Source organism: Neolamprologus multifasciatus, chromosome 3 (assembly GCF_963576455.1).
Source record: "Neolamprologus multifasciatus chromosome 3, fNeoMul1.2, whole genome shotgun sequence".
NCBI lineage: Eukaryota > Metazoa > Chordata > Actinopteri > Cichliformes > Cichlidae > Neolamprologus > Neolamprologus multifasciatus.
In genome coordinates, this window is record NC_140441.1 from 28,180,432 (window position 1) to 28,197,231 (window position 16,800).

Genomic DNA, 16,800 nt, shown 5'->3' on the forward strand with positions numbered 1-16,800 from the left:
GGATGAAAGCCCAGTCAGTCAAAAATGTGATGCATAAAGGATCGGTCAGCTCTGTGTTTTTCCAAATAATCAGGACTCACGGAAAATCCGGCACGCTGAAGGCAGAAACCAGCGCTCCGACATAGATGGATAAAATGGAGATGATGACACAGGCCAAGAAGACAGAGGCCAGTTTGTTCACGTACTTGACCCCCACGAAAACCAGCAAGGCCATGAAGAGGAGAAAGATGGAGCCATATATCCTCATGTTGTTCAACATGGCTGCCCCTTCACCTTCAAAGATCGCTGCTCTGGGTGCAATGTACATCTGTCAGAGGGGGAGGGAAGAGAGTAAGAAGCAGGCCTCACTTATCTGAAGGTTCAGTAATATAAGTGCGTTTAGTGCAAATCAGCCAATCAGATGACACATATAAATAATATCAGCCTGTCAATAAAACTGGTCAGCCTCCTTTTGTGTCCCTAACTCAGGTCACATGTTTATTTAAAATAACTGAGCTTATGGGTTTTGTGAGGTCCACATATAGTGAAGGCAATGAGTCGTTGCTACCTGGTATCGGTATAGAGTCACTCAACGATCACAACGTAAGCCTTTACATCCAGAAAAAAGTCTGGAGAACACAATGCTAACTGGAACAGCAACAAAGCAAACAAAGCAACTCACCAGAAGGATCTCGACAGCTCCCAGGATGTACATGGCTCCAGCGAAGGTTGTGCCCAAGTAGAAGCACAGGCCTACCGCCCCCCCAAACTCTGGACCCAAAGAGCGGCTGATCATGAAGTAGGAACCTCCCGCTGGAGGAGGAGGAAAGAAGCAGGAGGAGGAAGGTGTACGTAAGGGTTGGAGGAAGTGGAAATAAAGAGGGAGAAAGAGGGATGGAAAAAAGTGGGATGAAGACAGAAACAGATTGGAGGGGGAAAAAGAAGGGTGGACAAAGAAAGAGAAAGAGCGGAGGCGGTGGATGGTTAGTAACATTATGATGTTGGGAGGCAAAAGGGGAGAAAAGAGGAGTCATACTATGCTTGTAGAAGTAAGCATAATGTTCTATGTGACACAAATACAGACAGAGCGGGCTTTCATTCAAACGGCATCTGCAAATGCACACGGCAGCGGCTGCTCAGCTCACTCCAAGTGCTGGACCAGGTCGAGCTTAATGCATCCAACCTTAACCTTCTGACATCATGCACCAGGCTGTACGTGAATAAGCCAACACTCGGGTAACACAGCCCAGCCCGCATTATGGTAAAATTAACATTGCCTCTACACAACTGCTACTCCGAGTGTGCTAAGGCAAACGGCGGCTATTTGCTGATACCATTTGAACCACGTATAACACAAATGAGGCAGTAAGAGCAGATACCAATACTCTGCTGACTGCGAGCATAATTTGGTGTTTGGTTTCCAAACAGCAGCATTGAACATCACACAAAAAGGAACACACAGCAGGGTCGATGTCACAAAAAAATGTAATTGAATATGAATGTGGTAGGTTTAGACATATTTAATGTGAGATGTTCCTGAGCGAGGCCACAAAACCTGCTGGACTTTCAGGTCACTCTGTCTGCACAGGCTGAGTGATTTTTAGTGCTGAGCTGTATTTGAGGAACCAAACACTTTATTAGTTGTTCAGCCTGACCTCAGTAAACTCCACACACCCACCCACACACACACACACCCACACTTTTAATCGCTACCATCTGAGACTACAAAGCATGACACCTGGAAGCTGCTCAGGTGAGACAGACAGAGCGTGGGGTGAAAGTCGGAAAACGTTAGGGATTAATTTTCTACTTTACAGAGGTTTTCTTGTTCTACATTCAATTATCAAACTGTGGCATGCTTGTTGGAAAATAAGTCAGTCAATCAAACTACTCTGACATTCAGGATATTCGCCTCGAGGCATTTTGGCGAGAGAAAAGGTCAATGGCAGATAAATATTCTAGGTTTTTAATGAAGGCACAGACAGAGAGGGAGAGCAGACAGAGGGAGAGACGGGACACAGAAATAACACTCGTTAGCAAAACGTCGTCAGCGTGCCCAAAGCTGGAAAATGAGAAGGACAACCAGGAAAGACAAACTACAAAACAAAAAACAAAAAAGTCAACACAACATCCACAGAGGCCACCAGACTCAGTCCACTGCAAAGTGTCCACATAGAAATGTGATTTATTGTGGAAATACACTTCGATTCAAAGACACTGAAGCAGACAACACAGAAGTGAACCTAAACTCAGCACCCTGCTGGATTTATAGCTTTTTATAAAGAGCGCATTTTCTTTCTTTGTGTAAATAAATTACAGGATGAATAATATGAAGTTAAGAAATAACTTACATTCATTATGTAAAGTTAATCTATGTAAATCATTGTGTAAATCTTAATCTAATAGATTAAGAGTACCCATTGTGCTCTTCATACTGGTTCTAAGTGTGGATAAATGGGAAGGAAAAAAACATGGAAGAAGAAGAATGAGAAGGGGAGGAAAGAGTAGAGGGAAGAACAAATAAAGGGAAGAAAAGGAGGGAAAAGTAAAGAAGATGAGGAGAAAGAAGCAGAAAGACAAGAAGGAAGGATCCCTGGGCCACTGTGTCCACAGAATGAAGGAAGAAACATAAAGATAAATGAATACCTGGTACGACTCCATTGGTTGCGATTGCGCTCATTGATATGGCGGTCAACATTGTCTGGAGAGGAGAGACGGCAGTGTTTTAGAAAGGTTTCCTGTTTTTGTCTCCTTGGGGCTGTTTGCTAATACTCCAATACTCACACAGCAACAGCACATAAGAACAATACAGAAGGCCTGCAGCACGCCGGCAGTTCCCACCACCCAGGTCAACCGCAGGAACAAGATGACGCCGAAGATGTTCTGCAGACAAGGCAGGTACACGCCCATCAGCGTCCCCATCTGTGGCGACTGGAAGATTACACAAACATCATAATCAGCATTTCAACTTGGACATTGCGGAAAGTGCCAGCGAGCGTGGAAAGAAAGAACGTCGCACCGTATCATGTATAATTTGATTCACATTTTTTGATTCACGTATACGTTTTTGTGAACTCCATTGTACACGAAGCGATCTTCACGGGTGGGGGGGCAAAGCGATCTGGTCGATATGCCCCCGAAGGCCGTTAAGGCGCTACCGGCAGAGGATGACAGCTATGTCAGTGTTAGCACGCTGAACGCTATGCTGGAACAGCAACGGGAGTTTTACAAAGATCTGATTCACCAACGGCAAGATAACTTTAAGACATTTGTGCAATTAATCATGGATGGAACTAACAAAAGGTTGGACAGCATTCTAAGGGATGTACAGGATGTTAAATACAGGATGTTAAATCCAGCCTGCAATTCACGGATGGGGTTGTCACTGAGCTGCAAACTGAAGAGAGGTGCATTAAAAGCAAACTAAAAGAGTTTGAATCGGCGGTCAGCAGCATACGCGAGGAACACAGAGAATTAACAACCAAGATGGATTATTTAGAAAATCAATCGAGAAGGAACAACATTGTGGTGGATGGATTAATAGATGAAAAAGCAGAAACGTGGGAAGGATCAGAGGATAAAGTCCGACATATGCTGAAGAACAAGCTGGGCCTGGATAGTGACAGCATTCAAATTGAACGCGCTCACAGAGTCGGTCCATACAAGGAAAATGGACGAGCCAGGCAGATTGTGGTCAGACTACAAAGATTTAAAGATAAACAATTAATTTTCTCATCTGCCAAAAAACTGAAAGGTACCAATCTTTACATCAACGAGGATTTTTCAGAGTCCATCAGGAAGAAGAGGAAAGAACTGTTACCACAGCTAAGAGCGGCCAGAGACAGAGGTGATATTGCCGTCCTGAAATATGACAAATTAATTGTTAAACCGAGGTCACAGAACGCCGGAATTGATATTTAGACTTCAGCAATGTTGCCATTTGTAGCTGTTGAGATCGATCGGTCTGCAAATGTCTGACCCTATACTTATTCCCGGATTCTCCGGTAAAGATTTTTCAGTAGTTCATGTTAATATTTGTAGCCTTAAATATAAGATTCATGGTCTCAGCACATCAACTCTGTTATTAAGAAAATGGGACAGGGCATAGCTATAGCTAGGAAATGCTCTTTTTATATTACTTCTTCAATTATGAAAGATCTCATTAATGCACTAGTATTATCTCATCTAGAGTACTGCTCAATCATTTGGTCAGCAGCTAATAAGACAGATCTGAACAGACTTCAGTTAGTCCACAATAGGGCGGCCAGATTAGTGTTAAGGTGTTCATATTATACAAGTATTGATAAAATGCACAATAAACTTTCTTGGCTTTCTGTACAAGCTAAATTACACTATGGCTTACTTGTATTTTTAAAGAAAGCAATACTGGTAAACACACCACACTTTTTTTATGCTCAGTTGCAATATCCAGATGAAATACATAATCATGCTACACGATTCTCAACTAACCACAATTTAGCAACTCCTCGAGTTAAAAGTAACTTTTTGAAAAGCTCTGTTATATTTAGAGCATCTTTTCAGTGGGATAAGTTGCCTTATGCAATTAGAGAATTGGCTTCTATTCATAACTTTAAAAATCACCTAAAAGCCTATTTAAGCAGTTTTTAATTTATCTGTAAAAACTGTAAGAGGGTAATGTCACTTGTAATGGAAATTGTGTATTTTGTTTGAGTGTTTTTTTTTTTTTATAATTATTAATATTTACATGTTTACATTTTCAGAATTGTAAAACCTTATTGTGGATGTAAGAGCCAAATTATGTGGACATTTTGCATCCAACTCATTGTGTAACATTTTATTTGGTGGTATTCGATGGTTTGGGCCCCAGGAAGACTAGCAACCACTGTTGTGGAAGCTAATGGGGTTCCTTATAAATAAACAAATAAACAAAAACACAGAAGAAAAAAGGTTTAAGCAGAAACAAAATCCAAAGACAGCACGTAATGTTACACTGAGGTGCTCACATTTGGAATTTGTTCACTTATTTCAGTCCATCATACTACCTTCATCTGTAAATAAAAAGACACTAAATACATTAAACTGATGTTACATTAAAGGTTAATTCAGACTTTCAATGAACATCGTTTTAGCCATTATTTGACAACTTCATTTGTGTGGGCTCCCCCGGGGTACTCCAGCTTCCTCCCACAGTCCATGTTAGGTTAACTGGTGATTCTAAATTGGCTGTAGGTGTGAATGTGTTTGCCCCTTAACAGCCTCTCACGCCCTCCGACAGATGGGACAGGCTCAAGCCCCACAACCAAATGCTTTTAACTGCTAAAAACATTAGATTCATCAGAGGAAAGAGAAAGCTAATATTAGATACTGTAATTAGCCAATAAGCTTACATTCTGAATGATCTACATTCTGCTGTAAGCAGACCTTTCATACGCTGCAACATGTTTTGACCTGCCACCTGTCCCACTTGGTGACGTGGCCTTTGAAGGTTTACCCAAAAAGCAGTACTAATGCCTGGGTCCAATACTCTACAGACAGTCAACCGGAGAGGTTTTCCTATAGAAATTATTTATGCCATGATACTCACACACAAAGTTCAGAAAAAACATCATGTTGTACACAAACAAGAGTCTAGCTGTATATCATAAGACCTGGAGTGGGTGTAAAATGGATTTGGTTGCAGCTTTTAAACAGAGCCTAAATCTCTTACTGCTAGCTCAAAAATGATTCAAAACTGCTGGAAAACAAACAAACAAACAAAGAAACAATCAAAAAAAATCCCTCAAATCCATGTGTATGTAACTCAGACAACTTTCCTGGTATGGTCAAATTGCCTCATTTAGTGACGGGGCAGATGGCAAATATTTATTTCCATATGTGTCTGATTTTATATGGAATGACCCTAGTGTCCTAAAACCCATGTTTTAGGAAACCCATGTTTTTAACATTTTGTACATCTGCTTGCAGGAAGCACACATACATGGAGACCCATGAATCACTTCTACTCTGGTCCAGTTGGGATTTAACGCTGCTCCTTCTCCATTCAAATGTTTTCTTATCCAAATATTAATCTCTTAAAGCTGGTCTTTAAACTAGCCCTGCTCCACTGTCATCTTTCCAGGTAAGGTCTTGAAATCACTGCACAGCTCCTCCCTGCTGTACCAGACTTATGTTGATGCTTGTACTGAACACACGGTGGGGTCCAGATGGGAGGATTAAACATGTTTTGGTTTAACTTTCCCTGCCGTCTGTTGGCAAATGTGTCCGAGCAATCCGGCAAACGTGCAATTACTCTCAAACCGCCAAAACAGACAGGCAGTTCTTATCTGGGCCAGCCAGCGCCTTATCAGGAAGGATTGGGCTCCACACCAGGGTTACATCCGAACGCAATTTCAGCTGGAGGCAGCGAGTCAGGAGGGCGACAGAAAGAGTGTTTTCTAGAACAGGGCCTCAAAAACTGATGAACAAATGGATGTCTTTATTTTTATTGTTTCAGGTGCAACATATGAACTAGTGACCATGTGAGGATTGTTACTGTCATCCAGATCAACTTTGTACTTACTACACCATTGCTACAACCAGGGCTCATCCTAGTTATGACACTGCAGTAAAAGATCATTGTTCAGCCAGACAAAGTACAGCTGGAATTGTGCACTGCATATGGGCAGATTGCCCAACATGCCTCGCCATCCAGTGAATCTCATTAAAACACTAAAGGGATTTAATGTTTTACAAGGTCACACTTGTGTTTACATGTGTTTCAAGGTTTATTCGTTTGTACCTTTCTGGGTTTCTTTTTCTCGCCGAAGCTCTCGGCCTCTTCATGCTCTTTGGCCCCCTGAGTCAGGTTGGTGTAGTTGACCAGGCGGCTGAGGAGAGAGGACACCTTTGGCCGAGTGTCCATCTCCTCCTGTGGGTAGAGGACGAAGAAAAAGAGGAGACAATGAAGTATGGTGGAGCGAGAAAGAGATTAAAGCAGATGGAGTAAAGATGGGGCAAATTTAAAAAAAGGAGGAAGGGCAGAAATTACTGTGAGGTAGAGATGAAGTAAAGATAGGAGAACAAGTGAAAGAAAGATAAAATGACAACCAGAGAAAGGCAACAGACAGAAGCTATAAAAGAAGAGGAGGCAAAGAGGCATACTGAACCGGTAGATAAAGAAGTGGGAGAGAGAAGAAGGAACTCTGTAAGATATAAAACCTGAAATTATCTACACCCACCAGCCACATGCTGGTTATTCTGGGCTCCAGTTAGCAGACATTCATCAAATAAACAGTAACCATAAAGAAAATCATTTTCTATTCTTAGCCCTGTGCTGTATAATAAAACCATAAGAGTGAATACATTATAAGAAAGCAGCAAATACAGCCACTAGAAAGAGTGGCTGAAATGTTTTGTACCTCAAACAAGGCCAGGTTTTTGTCGTAGAAGTCGTCATCGTCCACCTGATGATTGCTGTTGATGTACACACTGGAGGTTTTCGAATTTCCCTCACCTAGCCAATAAAAGAAAGACAGAGAGAAATCATAAACAAAGGGAAAGAAAAGGAAAGGGTGATGCAGCATGAATATGACTGAGCACAAAGGAAGCCTTTTTTTTTTTTTTTTTAAATCGCTGTCATCATGGCTCGGTGGTGTTGACTTTCAGCTGTTTCCCTCACAGACACAGTTTGATGCAGCGACCCCGTGTCGCTGGCTCGGTTCCTCCCGTCGGTGCAGACCGCTGCATCGGCAGCACCTGAGTCAGCAGCATCACTTCCCCCTCCCTGCTACGCCACACTCACGCTAACAGCAGCCAAGGGTCACACGCTTCACAGAAGGGCACTCAGAAGAAAACCAGAGACTGAGGGATGAGACAAGTTTTCCCTTCTTGTGTAACATCCCAAAAGCAAAATAAATAATAACGGTGTGGATTCCCCCTAAATACATGTAAAGGTACCCCAAACTGAAATACTAACAATAAATAAATAAATAACTAATCTTCCTATATTTACTTCATTTTCCTGTAAACACAGCAAACTTCCACCTCTTCACACCTGTAAAAACTGTGGTGCGGCCGGGGGGGGGGGGGGGGGGGGGGGGGGGGGGGGGGGGGGGGGGGGGTTGAGAGCATGATTCATTTTCAGTGTTTACTCTATGAATGAGTTCACACTAGCTGGTGAATCTAAAACTGCATCAGCAGCTTTCACTGTCTATTTTAGAACATGGGCTGGTTACGTGCCAAAGAAAAAATAAATCAACGATCCCTGGGAGGAAATAAAGAAAAAAAAAAGCCAGCATTTGTGTGGTGGGTGGTAACTTCCCATCCTGTTCACAGTGCTACATTTGGCTAAAGATACCGAGTGTGATACTGACTCAACACAGGCAAAACCTCACTCCTAACAATCAACAGCTGAAGCACAATGGCATGCTGGGAGATTTTAACTAACGAGCTAATCAGGTAGCTCGCTCATTTGTTCATAAAAAATGTTAACTGGCAGGTCATCTAATGCGTGCTCCTGATTTTCATGATGCTGCTCTTTACACACAGAAACTGAACCATGTCAGATGAACACAGATAAACGTGAATGCTCCACATCTCAACAAGCCCACACTCGCCCGGATAGATTTGAAAATGGCGTTGTCGTCTGAAAACGCTCCGCGTCCACACTAGCGTTTTCAGTTGTTTTCACAGAGTTGTGCGTCCACATTGAAACGGACGAAAACGCTTACGGTCCAGTACTGTGCATGTGTGAAGCGCAAGAAGATTCCACCTGCCTCATTTCTGTCTGCTGTTTATTTACTTTCCGGCTCTCTGAAACATCGCAGCAAAATGTCGAGGAAAAGCACAGAGTTTTTAAATGGACTAACAATGAGGTGGAGTTGTTGCTGTGAGTAACACAAAAGTACAAAGTTGCAAAAGCGAATGAGAATTAAAGAATTTGAAGAAAAGCTATGAAGCATGTGCAAACTGATATTAATCTTTAATAGGGCTGTCAAAATTGAGCGCAAACAAAACAACTGCTGTATAATGCCCTCCGCTATCTTAGTTTAATTGGTCACATGACTGCATCACATGACTAACATGCGTCATCGTTTTCGCTGTCCACTCTGCGGCGCGTAAGCACCCTCTTCAAATGTATGGGTTTTCAAAATGCTGCATTTTCCTTTGGGGAAACGCCGTCTCAGTGTGGATGGGAGACCAAAACGATGTGTTTTCATACAAAACGCATTAGTGTGGATGTAGCCTCAGTATGTTTAGCACTTAACCTGTTAATCAGGACTGTCGAGATTCACACTTTCTATCTGCTCAGGCTGTTGTGGAGAAATCATCTGAACTTTCAGTTTTCACAAAGGGGGGCGGGGCACGTTTAGATTTGCATTCTTTGGCTCGACTACATGAGCTCTGCATAATCAACATTTCAATTATAATCTTGAACACACTTCTTTAAGCCAACATTATTGGGATTCTGATTGGTTGGCCCTCACAAACAGGTTTGAACAGCAGGTTTACACAGTAAACTGTGACATCATACAAAGCCAAGAGTAGAAAGAAAAACTGAAACCAGCATCTAGGGCAGTCTGAAGTCTGAGCTTTTGGCTTACAGGGACCAATTAGGACATATTTAACATAGCCATCCACCATCAAGACTCTTTTTAAATGTGCAAAATCATTTGCTTTAATAGAAAAACTTATCCATCATCTTCTAGCATAATTATTAAATCCTGTCACAGGACAGGGTGTCTGGCTTATAGCAGAGGTTGCAGCACTGTCTGGGCCAACATCACTGACAGTCAGCATCAGTGCTGAGAGCATCGGGGGAAACCACCTGCTTCCATGTGGTTAGTTTTGTTGTTGCGTCATTTGTGAGACCAGCCTTGGTGTGCACAGCTTACAGATGCTGCTGCTCTTTTTAAAAAAGTTCAGTGATTCAGACAACAACGTGTGACTCAGGTCAGACACTTCTCAACCGAACAGCCAACTCGACTTACAAATACAGTCCCAAAGTCCCAAGTTTGTTTTTCCTCAAATATGAAAGTATACATTTCTGTTTCCCCACAAACAGGCTTTATTTGGGTGTGCTGCCAGGTATTTAAACTGCAACCCAAGAAATTGCATGAGTCATTTAAGATTTTTTTATTTTGACAGCTTGCTCGGCACTAACCAGTCAGACCCTGCTCTGCCCGTGTCAGCAGGATGTCATTTAGCTGAGTCTCTCAGCAGCAAGTTAATATTTATGTGCCGCTATGCCAAAATCACTGATGCAGCAGAGCAAAACGAGAACTACTGTCGCAGCCTGCCGTTCCACCGACGGAGATGCATCTGAACACCAATCCACTATTTATTGTCACCAAGTATGTTACTATTGCAAATACAAGTGCCGGCGTGCCTCCTTCCACACATGTTCAAACACTCTTTGCCTCTGTATTAAACGCTGCAGTTTGACGGTATATTGGTGGATATCCATCGAGTTCTATACGCTCCTATCTACACCAGTACTGATCTGAAAACCTCTTAGCCAAACTAAAAGCTGTCCAGAGACACATGTGAGCTCTTACTGCTGTCCTCTCTGTGCTCAGCTGTTCAACTTCGTTCTATAATCCACACCCAGTTCAACACAGGGGAACACAGCTGTGTGTGTGGCCCCAAGAGGACAGGTCCTCCGCCCACACCTGAGTATGATACTGTGTGTGTGTGTGTGTGTGTGTGTGTGTGTGTGTGTGTGTGTGTGTGTGTGGATGTACAGTCAGTGGAGCAGAAAGTTACTGGAGCCAGATGTAGCAGTGTGTGGACTATATGCATGCTTCAGTAGGGAACTTTATCGGTGTCAACATTAATGGATCACAGAGTCTATGACCTTTCTGAAAATAACTCTCCACACCTCCTGTCTTTCAGGACTTTGGCTCATTTACTTCTACAACAGCATTTTTCTTCATCTAACACGCTTGCTCTGCTATTTCTGCACAGACTCACAAACGGCCACCGCAGCATCACTAAAGCTTGACCGAAACTCAGTCGGATTAACTAGCTTAATATCTATTTATGGAAGCTTATTAAAGAGCGTGGGCCATGCTTACTACTATGCAAGAGCTTTACCGGATCATCTCTGCACGGTTATAACCCCTTTTGACACCTGCACAGTCACATCAGTAAAATGGAAGCTGTTTACCATTATCCTCTATTTATTCTTCTGGATTCTTCTGAAAAAAACACATATCTGTGCACGTGAAGGGGTTTGTGATTAAGGAAAGAAGTGAATCAGTTCAGAAGTGATGTGGCAGTAAGGGAAGTGGAACATGCGCTACAATCACAACAGCATAAAATCCTCTTATTGTTCTCAGTTTCTGCTAACCCGCAATAATGGTGAAGTTCAACTGTTGCTCAATTGGCTGACTAGCCCTGAGGGGAGCACTCTGGCCTCAAGTTCTCACTTAGAAAAACAAATGGAGAGCTTAACAGCCCAGAGAGACATAAAACCTATTTAAAAATGCATTTTTCAACTTGAGACATGCATGAGCACATCTCAAGAATCTAAAAATAGCATTTCCCTTTTTATTTCCTAGAAAATGAACAGTCTGGGCAAAAAATCTGTAGAAGACTTTCTTTGTGTCCGGTGAAAATCAGTCTCACTAGTTCATGTGTGGGAATTTGTTGCATAGGAATTCAGCATTAGTTTTAACATGAGCCGTCATAACTAATGTTCCCCTCATGAACCCACGCCCAGCGGGTGCCCTGCTCTTCATGTTGTTGTTGCTGGATTTAGAAAAAAAAAACAAAGCAAAGAATAAATTTTAAAAAGGCAAAAGAAAAACAAACAAACAAAAAACCCATACACAAACATACAGTACAAAGGAAGTACATGCTGAAGATCACCCTCTATAAATGCCTTCATGACTTAATTAACATGCTACAGCATGGTCCAGAACAATGGCGATAAATGAGTCTTCATCCTCACCTTAATGTGCCCACTGATCCCTGTCAGGAACATTAATTACAACCTCAACAATGTAACAGCTGATATATCAGTATTGCTTTTTAAATGGCAGATAAATGAAGAGAGATGAGAGAAACACCATTCAACACATTATGACTGTAGTTTTGGTTGTGCACCAGAGGGGGCACTCGTCCTCTAGGCAACTCGTGTTTGGAACGCCACAAACAACAACCCAGCTGATCCAAGCGGTGTCGAGCAGAGCTGTGAGTCATAATATCTCAGTAAGGACTCATAAATGACTACACATAACAAATGTGAGGGAACTCTGTTTATGTTTTGTGTGTCTAAAAGGGAAAAAACAAAACAGAAAATATCGGCTGATATCAGATTTTTTTTAAATCAATAGATATCAATATCAAATTGGATATCAATCAATATAAAAATCTGGACTAAAAGCCCAACTAGTGCTTATAAAACTGTAAAGGCCTGAGAATGACAACTAAAAAAAGATCCAAGAATGACAACATAGTAGATACTAGAACCTGGGAAAAAAAAGCATCTAGCAAGCAGACACAGAAGCACCATTATCAGCTCCCTTACCAATATTGCATAGTCTTTATCTCAGATTACTATGTTCCCTGAGATGTCTACTGCTGCTGTCTGGAGGTATAAAAACAAAAACAAAGTGAACTGAACTAAAGTGAACTGCATGAATTTGAACACAGCTTAACTGACTAGAGAATGTGTGGATATATATATATATATATATATATATATATAAACATAAACAAACTGAACTGGGGCTCAAGTAAGACAGGAAAAGGACTGGCATTAGAGACCAAATAAAAATTCAGAAGAAAAAAAAAAGCAGACTAGGGTTGGAAATCAGGTGGAACTGGATCCAAACTGCCCTGACTTTTCATAGTCATAAGTCTCCAAGACTCATCAATATCTTTTATCGATGCCTGGATGTTTTTCTGACACTTGGACATTGCAAAGTCAATGACGCAGACATCATGCCACATAGGAAGTGACATGTCAAACATTTTTTCTGTTCTCTTGCCACACCGTTTTCAGACACAGAGCTGAAAAGTTAGGTAGGTCAAGTTTTTTCCACAAAAAAGCTAGGTACTGGTCAATCAATCAATCAATCAATGAAACCTTATCAGTCATCATTTTTAAAACCAGTCATCACGTAGCAAAAGCCAGGAAACAACACACCGACTTAAGCAACATAAGCCTGATCCCAGTCCGCCTTTTTCAATGGTTAAATCATGGACACTGCACAGGCCTGTCACACGTAATGCAGCCAATGAAGAAACTTCAAAGAGGACGTGACAGCTGTCATGTCTCAAGAATATAGAATAAACACCATCAGTTAAAAAGAAATGTGTTTGTGTTAGGTGTGTGTATCCTCACCTTGGTCTATGCTGCTGTGATCCGGGGTGTCAGCCCCTCCTCCTGCAGAAGTCGTCGTCACACCTCCAGAAACTTCGCTTAGTGGGTCACTTCGGTTGGCGCTGTCTGACTCAAAGCGCACACGGGAACCGGAGCGCAGGCTGATGTCAGGTGACAGGTCTGACCCCCCAGGGAGGTCCTCCGCCTTAGTGGGCGTCACAGTGAAGCGCACCGATGCCATTATAGCTCACTTGAAAGAGACGGGGGTGGAGGGGCACTATGTGGGATGCAGGAGAAGAGGGAAGGGGAAGGAGGAGTCACGGACTGGCCAGCAGGGCTGAGCTGAGCTGAGCTAGGCTAGGCTATTTTGCAGTTGATGCTGAGGTAATGGCGTCCTCTACAATTTGCCCTTTTGACGCTGAAATTCTCCATTTAAGCAAATTAGACTTCTTCCACACGGCATGTGAAAGAAAAGGTACAACAAATAAATGTTTCCAGTGACACAAGCACAAAATGATCAAATCCCTGGCTATAAAATCCTGGCTATAAATTTGGGAATGTGTAGAATAAAAACGGAGACATGATATGACACATACAGCTGAGGCTGTCTTTTATTATCAAGCTAAATCTTCAAACTGCCCTCAGTGCATTCTCTCTTCTACCTGCACTTTGTTTCAATTCCTATGGCTCAGCAGTCAAGTGCATTAAACTTGTCTTTCTCTGCTATTTCTCAAGTAAACATAAGTAAAACTTGTCTGTCAAGCAACCTTAGAGGTAAAGATGTCTTTATAACGATATCACACATTAGAGGTCAGAGCCAGGGCAAAGGAAGGGAAGAAAGTGGTACAGTGAAGGGTACAGACAGACAGGAAAAACATAAAGCAGAATTAAATTTAAAAGAAACAAACAAACTGAAAGAAATCTGAAAAAAACAAGATAATAACAGCAGCTAAAATACTAAATGCATCCATAAACCAATGAGTATTGGTATATGAAAGATGCGTCCATCTTTCATATACAGTGTGTGTTAACACCAAGTTGTTTGCTCTGCACTTCTTCTGTTGTACCATAAAATGCATCTATGTACCGGGGAGGAGGGGGGGGGGGGGGGGGGGGGGCATGTCATGGTGCTTCTTAACTCAACATAAAAAACCCACACATTTCAATCCAATTCCTTTTCTCTACATGCCAATGAAACAACTCTATGAAAACGACTGTGTATCACAAGTATCATCTTCTCAGAGCAGCATGACTGCTCTCTAAGTAAAGGAGGTGTGAAACAGTAAGCACTGTGAACATCACTGTTGTCCAGCGCCTTCAGTGGTTAGTGAATATGATATCCAGTGTGCTAACTAACCTGAGGGAAAGAAGTGACCCAGCACAGGTGGACATTGTGTATCTGAATTGTTGTTTTAGCTTGAATCATAATTTAATTATTAAAAGAGAGCGGTTCCAACCGGTTGTGCCAGTAGCTCCTGGCTGTTTTTTCTCACTCTGCATTCACAGACTTGGCCTCTCTTTCCTGTTTTATAACGCTACCCGTCTAACAGTCTTTGTCAGTCTGCATTCAGAAGTGGACGAGATGGGTGGAGAGGGGGGTTTCTCAAAGATAAAGAAAGCTGCAGTGTGAAAAGCATCTGCTCTGAGGCGGGCGTGAGGTTGTTTTCATGAGCCTCCTCCAGCCATATTTGAGCTACACCTAAATTAGTTTCCATTATAACTCACCAGCATGTGTTTCTAATAAGAAAACTAGATTTTTTTTTTTTTTTTGGGGGGGGGGGGGGGGGCAGACAACGTACAGTGAGGTGATAGAATGAGCTGGCAGAACATGTCAGAGAGCCTCAGCGCAGATATTACTACCTCAATCTTCAGTCTGACATTCACTGATAGACGACTGAGCCTTGCCTCCCACTACAGACCGACACGCCCGTCTAAATCTAACCCAACTTTAAGTTCACGCTGATGTGTAGCGATGCCAACATACAGAGAGCAATGTAGAAACAATTCAGTGACCATGCTGTGGTCAACGAGCAAGCAGTGGCCTTTAAAACTGCCACTGAGGGCTGATTCCAAAATGACCCAGTCCATGTGAGCTGTATGTCTCCAGGCTTATCAGATGCTTCTATCAGTGTGTTTTTCTCACAGTTGTGCGTAACTAAATGACGCCATCAAACTCATGGCAGCAGAGCTTTTGCATGCCTGAGTCACATGCAGGATTTTATCAAATTCTGTTACTTGTCTTTAGAGTTTTGCAGATTCTCCAAACCTGTGGAGGCTTAAATTTTTCCACAATTAATCATAAAAGAATCAATAAAGAACGAGACAGAAAAACTGATAAATTCGTGGATATCCACCCAATCTTAAATATATCTGTCCCTGCATAGAATGCCTCAATCCACAGATGCACAGTTTATTACACTTCTGATATAACACAGATACTTTGGCTTGTGATGATACTGATCCACCACTGTGGTAAAATAAATCATCTGTAACCCTCACTGTTGCATGTTCAATGATCTTGTAAGTGAAATAATAGCTTCCCGACATGTGACACGACCAACTATATGATACTGACCACCACCATGGAATCCCTGGGAAATAGCATCACTATTCCCAGAAGAACACTTGAACCTCAGGGCGCAGATAGTACGAGTGTCCAAAGTAGCTAAACTGGGAAGCCCTGGGCTGACCTATCCAGTTGATGACCACCTTTATGTGACTGCCAATGTTGGCTTCATAGACGGTAGAAAAGAATGATGTAGTGATCATGACGTCATGAGCTTGTTTCTGAAATCTTGTTCTGAAACCTCGAGATTGATGTTTTCACCGACAACAGCTTGGTTTAAAAAAAACAAAGAAACAAAACAAAACAAAAAAACCCTAGCAATGTGCAGAGGACGAGAAAGGAGAAAGAGCAGGTCATCCACTAGTTGGAAGGTACTAATCATGTGTCTCTTTTGGCCCGTCTTCATCCCAAGAGTTTTTCCTCCCCACTATCACTAAGTACTTGTTCATATGGAGTCATCTAGTTTTTGAGTTTTCTCTATATTATTATAGGGTTATCTCACAATATAAAGCACTTAGAGGTGAATTCTTGTGTTTTGACTCTAGAACATTTATAAATAAACCTGAAAACCTAAATTCATTCCTACCTGTGGCCATCAAACTTCCCATTACACCTGGATTTACTTATAATATTTTATCTATAATACACATAGCATTGCTTTAACCTTGGAATGTTTAACACTGCACTTTTGGGTACATTCGTTTGACTGATTTTCACTTGTCTTACTGCATACAGTTTACAATATTTTCACTGAGCAGCGATTTATTTACAGTGACCCTTTACCCAAGCAGTGCCAGCAAAATTTTGGTGCCTCTTTGTTGGTCATTTTTTATTAATGCTGCCTTATCAACACTTACAAATGCCCAAGACAAACCCTCAGAGCTCAAACATTAGTCATTTGAAACAAATGCCTGGCTCTGGTTTCCTTTAAAGAATGTGTTAAACACACACATTTACTCTTATG

The 16,800-nt window shown here is 41.9% G+C and overlaps 1 protein-coding gene across 10 annotated transcripts in view; it reads right to left on the reverse strand.

Moving 5' to 3' along the window:
- slc12a6 (solute carrier family 12 member 6) overlaps positions 1-16,800 on the reverse strand; it is a 31,350-nt gene that overhangs the window by 13,245 nt on the left and 1,305 nt on the right. For 7 of the 10 annotated variants that reach the window (XM_085155490.1, XM_085155492.1, XM_085155491.1 and 4 more), the window contains exons 2-8: positions 13,292-14,054; positions 7,359-7,453; positions 6,740-6,868; positions 2,764-2,910; positions 2,626-2,680; positions 662-792; positions 81-307 (exon numbers count right to left, since the gene is read on the reverse strand). In XM_085155490.1, coding sequence (XP_085011616.1) covers positions 81-307; positions 662-792; positions 2,626-2,680; positions 2,764-2,910; positions 6,740-6,868; positions 7,359-7,453; positions 13,292-13,511 — 1,004 coding nt within the window. In that variant the 5' untranslated portion in view covers positions 13,512-14,054. The remainder of the gene's footprint in view (positions 1-80; positions 308-661; positions 793-2,625; positions 2,681-2,763; positions 2,911-6,739; positions 6,869-7,358; positions 7,454-13,291; positions 14,055-16,800) is intronic. The other 3 variants (XM_085155487.1, XM_085155489.1, XM_085155488.1) reach the window with 2 other exon arrangements.